This window comes from Cajanus cajan, chromosome 5 (genome assembly GCF_000230855.2).
Source record: "Cajanus cajan strain Asha chromosome 5, NIPB_CcT2T_4, whole genome shotgun sequence".
Taxonomy (NCBI): Eukaryota; Viridiplantae; Streptophyta; class Magnoliopsida; order Fabales; family Fabaceae; genus Cajanus; species Cajanus cajan.
In genome coordinates this window covers 5,518,317-5,523,054 of record NC_138521.1, presented here as the reverse complement: position 1 = coordinate 5,523,054, position 4,738 = coordinate 5,518,317, and the positions used below count along the sequence as shown (strand labels likewise).

General features: G+C 37.6%; 1 protein-coding gene across 1 annotated transcript; it reads right to left on the bottom strand.

Moving 5' to 3' along the window:
* Positions 1–238: 238 nt before the first annotated feature.
* On the bottom strand, positions 239–4,272 carry LOC109802963 (Integrase-type DNA-binding superfamily protein). The gene is made up of 9 exons (XM_020364397.3): positions 3,597–4,272; positions 2,733–3,291; positions 2,538–2,620; positions 2,298–2,306; positions 2,017–2,105; positions 1,738–1,811; positions 1,564–1,614; positions 1,350–1,426; positions 239–1,113 (listed from the first exon to the last, which is right to left on the bottom strand). The coding sequence occupies exons 1-9, from the start codon at positions 3,787–3,789 to the stop codon at positions 530–532; spliced, it is 1,719 nt and encodes a 572-aa protein (XP_020219986.1). The 5' UTR covers positions 3,790–4,272; the 3' UTR covers positions 239–529.
* Between the last annotated feature and the right edge of the window lie 466 nt (positions 4,273–4,738).

Sequence of the window (4,738 nt, the reverse complement as noted above, 5' to 3'; positions counted from 1 at the left end):
AGGGAAATGCTTCGTCTTTGTCTTTCCTGTTTGTCGTGATGGCAAAAGACATGGATGTCTCTATTTCCTTTACCCCATTACTTTATTGTCATCTTTTATTTACATGACAAACTGAACCATTTTTCTATGAAGATTCAGGCATCAAAATATCCTTCGAGTCAAAGAAAAAGTACCCTTGCTAACTTAGACAAATGATATAATTTTGGACGAATATTTTGTTACCAGCCAAGGAAGATAGTAATAAGTAATTTGCTGCGTTCATGATTTTGGTACGAATCTCATGATTGATTTTTGTGCATTCTATTTTTCTCGTTAACAAAAGTGGATAATGTTTGGCAAGTTAGTAGTATACGTACCCTACCTACCAAACACATGAGGAATCAATCAGCACTACTGACATATCCCTTTTCTTGCAAACAAAACTAGTTACCATACCAAGCTACAATAATCATTCAATAATTCTACCATATCATCTTAGTTTTTTTTTTTTTCCTAAGCTAATGTTTGTAATCTCATCTCAACATTCCCATCATTCATTCCATAAAGCAAACATGGGAACTTGATTAACCAATCCCAAGTTTCCAAGCCTGTTGTTGTTCATGTGGTCATTTTCATTGTTCCCATCATCATATTTTGGTCCATCCAGGGTGAAGTAACCATGTCCATAATCTGCACCACTCACTCCAAACTCATTAGGTAGCCCCACAGAACACTTGGGGCTTTGAGGGTTCAAACCATCCTTGTTGTTGCTTGGTGAAACCTGTTGTGATGACTCGGTCACATTGTTGATGTTAGCACTCTCATTCTGTGCTTGTTCATCACTGTTTGCATTCCACATCATGTTGGATAACTCATCAGAATGTTCACCATCAGTTATAGCCAAGGGGGGTGGCTGAGCCGGCATCGATGAACCACATGAGTTGAAATCCTCAGCTGCCGCGGCAGGAGCCGAGTCCTTAGGAGACCGTTTTGCAAGATCTCCAGCAATGAGAGTGGAACTTGAGCAGATTCTCTTCACATCGTACCTACTTATGTCAAAGTTGGTCACAGCACTTGTTCCTCTGAACTTGATTGCTGCTATATCATATGCTTCAGCAGCTTCTTCTTGTGTGCCTACACAATAGTTATTATGGCTAGGTAATTAGAATGACCAAATCAAGGGAATAAGGGGAAAATAATTAAGATACTCACATGAAAACTGAAGTGATATTATAAAAGGCATTAAATTATATATTATATATTACATGTGACACTATGATACATGAATGAACGAGGGAAAAATGATCATTAAAAAGGGAAGTGGAAGCTTAAAAACAAAGGCAACAGAGAGATAGGGTCTACAAACTTACTAAATGTACCAAGATACAAGTCCTTATTTCCTGCAACCCTTCCTATTCGGGCCTGCCACCTTCCATGTTGATGGTGTCTGAAATGATACATGGAGAAAAAGATATATGTTAGACAATAATTGCCCACCTTAATTATAAGGCTGAAAATTGCAGAAAATAATTCATGCAAAACTTTACCCATATTAATTATAAAGTACATCACTTTAGGCCATACCTTGTCACGCCTCTATACACGGATGCCCCTCTTGAAAATCCACTGCTCTTCCTGCTCGAGGGAAACAAAAAGGACGATTCCTACCACGTTGAATATGAGGGGGAAAAGAAAATGCCAAATAAAAAAAAAAAGAGAATTTACTAAAGATCACATGATTAAAATAAATTAATGTACCTTCTTAGATTGGCGACAAATTCTTGCCTGGTCATGTGCTTCATCTCTTCAAGTTCCTTCTCATAAGTGCTTAACTGAGCATTTAAGAAGCAGTACACATGTGGAGGGATCACAGTTACTATGTAATGGTTCAAGCCACATAAATTAAATACATAGGAAATATTGACTTTTTTTTATAAATAATTTAATTCCCTTGTGACTATTTTTACTGTTGCAATACTAAGGGCATAGGTAAGACTTTTGCAAGGGGAGAAACTGTACAAGTTTCAGAAACCTTACAGGGAAATTTATGTGAGTTGTTGGACCCCAATACTTGAGTGCAGCTAAGTCATAAGCCCTTGCTGCTTTTTCTTCCTTATCATAACCACCTAATAATAATGCAGAGATATAATTGTTTGCCAAAAGCGATAAATTATCTTCAGAAGCCAAGCATACTTTTCAATGCTTCATATCTAGTAGCGTATCTAACCAGTTACCGTGTTATAGTAAAGGGTAAGATTTACAAAGATGGTAAAGGAGTAAAGAGAGAGAACCAATGCGTGTGAAGGAGTGTCACTCACCAAGGTAAACTGTGAACATTTGAAGTAGCCATGAAAAAGGGAGAAGAATCCAACCAGTGCATGAAACAGACCGTTAGTATATTCTCTTTCAAAACAAGAGAGGAAAGTAAAAAATAAAAGGAATAAAAATGAAAAAAGGTTAAAGGATTTGTTTTGGTTCTTGAAAATGCTCTTCCTTTTGGTCAATGACAATAAACCAAAAAACTACAGAATAAAAAACCAAAAACATGTTTTTCTCACCTTGTCTTCCTTTCCTTGTTTGCCCTTCCTTTCTGCAGCTATTATCCCACAAATGGGCCTCATATCTCCCAGTCCATCTATGCCTAACAAAATAAAAAATAAATAAAAACCCAAAGAAAAAAATTAGCAAAATTCATCAAAATAAACAAAGTATCAAATTATGTAACGAACAAATCCACTCTTCCAAAGTCCTACCTTGTAACACCACGATATTGAGATGTTCTCTGCCCAAAAGTGTCAATAGATTTGCGAGGGACTGGTTCTCTAGCATGAGATTTTGCCATGACCCGTTTCCGATTGTCATCACTCACTTGAACAGAGGAAATTGCACCAACCCCATTTTGCACACTAGGGCTCATAGTGAGGGACAGAGATTGGAAATTGCACCCATTAGCCTCAGCTGAAGGTTTTCCTTCAGAAAACTGAGTTTGTGCTAACCATGACTTATACATGCCATTGGTGGGAATAAGGGCATGTGAGTTATCATTATATGCATGGAAAGACTGGAGCAAGGAAGAAGGGTTTGTGAGACTCTCCCCAGCTTCAATCTCTGTATTGGTGCAAAAGCTTGGTGCCACATTAACATTGATTTTGGAAACATTATTCTGTCCTTGGTTTTGGTCATGTTGAGAGTCTTGGCAAAAGACTTTAGATTCAGCCATGGGGGAGTTTGAGTAGCAACCCAAAAAGTCTTCAAGCTTTGGACCTTCTTCATTGGAATTCCCTCCACCTATTGCATTATCATATCTCCATTCTACAACCAGCCACACAAATTTCATTGCTAATTCATAGATAAACAAAAATAACAAACTTTATCCAACAACCAAGTTTAAGGGCACAAAAGAAACTGTTTTGGGCAACATGCAAAGGGTTGGAAGCAACACAAAGGACACTCAGAAGAAGCCATATATTAACAAAACCACTGAATATAGAGAATAAAAAAGTTCGATTAAGGAAAGAATAGTTACTTATTCTTCAAAAGCACTCTCCAGAAATGCCATAACCGATTATCTTTTCAAAATAAGGTAATTTAGAAGGGTGTAGGTTGGCATGCAATACCTTGAGGTGCAGCAGAGTGGCTAAAGGAGTCAGAAACACAAAGAGAACCATCAGAACGCAAAGGCATAGCAGACAAGTGAGGGTGAGAAGGAGGAGGAGGGTAACCCCCTCCTCCACGCTCTTGGTTTTCTCTCCCAAATTCTTCATCAATCCTCAAGTGTGGAGTAAGAGAGAAGCCCAACCAGTTACTCATATTGACACTAACACTAACAATAAAACACAAAGCACCGCTTCCTCTTTTCTCAAGAAAACAATCCCCACAAACGGCACAGACTTACACAGATACACAGATCTTTCTCTACCCCCCAAAATCTGAACTACTTGTATCTCTCTATGCAAGTTTGGAATGTTGGACTTTGAGCTCAAACTTCAAAGCTTGTAATGGTTGGGATGGGTTGAAAATTTCCCATTCCCTTTTTCCCTCTTTGAAGCTCTATCATGGTCATCACCATGTGGGATTCATATCTTGTGGGTCTCTCCTAAAGGGTGTATGTGTGTATATATATTATTATATGATATGATATGATTTTTGTTGAGGTGGGAAGGGAGTGAAGGGGTTGAGACTTGAGAGTTGCGAAGTCTAGACAAAGTTGTCTCGTCTTATATTCTCAGCTGCGTGTCGTTTTTTCTAATGAAAGTGTTGGGCTCTGTGCCAGCTCTTTCATTTCTTTCTCAGATTTCTGCAGAGGTGGCCACGGCATGTCGCAGTGTGAGAAAATAATATACTATATTACATATTCAATTGAAGAGAGATAACTCAGAGATCAGAAAAGGATGCCAAAATCTCCAAAGATATTATCAGATACGGCCTTGTGCACAGTTACATCCTTCTTTCTACCCACAACTCTCGGTAATGAAATTTGATCAACGGTTACTATTTGAGAATGCTGTATGATACTGCGCTCTGAGAAACACTGGATTATGGTGAACTTGAACCGCTTGTGGGAGTAATTGATGACACTACTGATCTCAGCCGTGGACTGAATACTTTAATGACATTATATTATATTATATTTTTAATATATATCATTTATTAAATCTTTGTAACAATCTATTGTTATGTTAAAATCAGAATCATCACAGTAACATATTATAAATTAATCAGAATAGTCAACTTAATAAATATTCATACCTTTTTATAG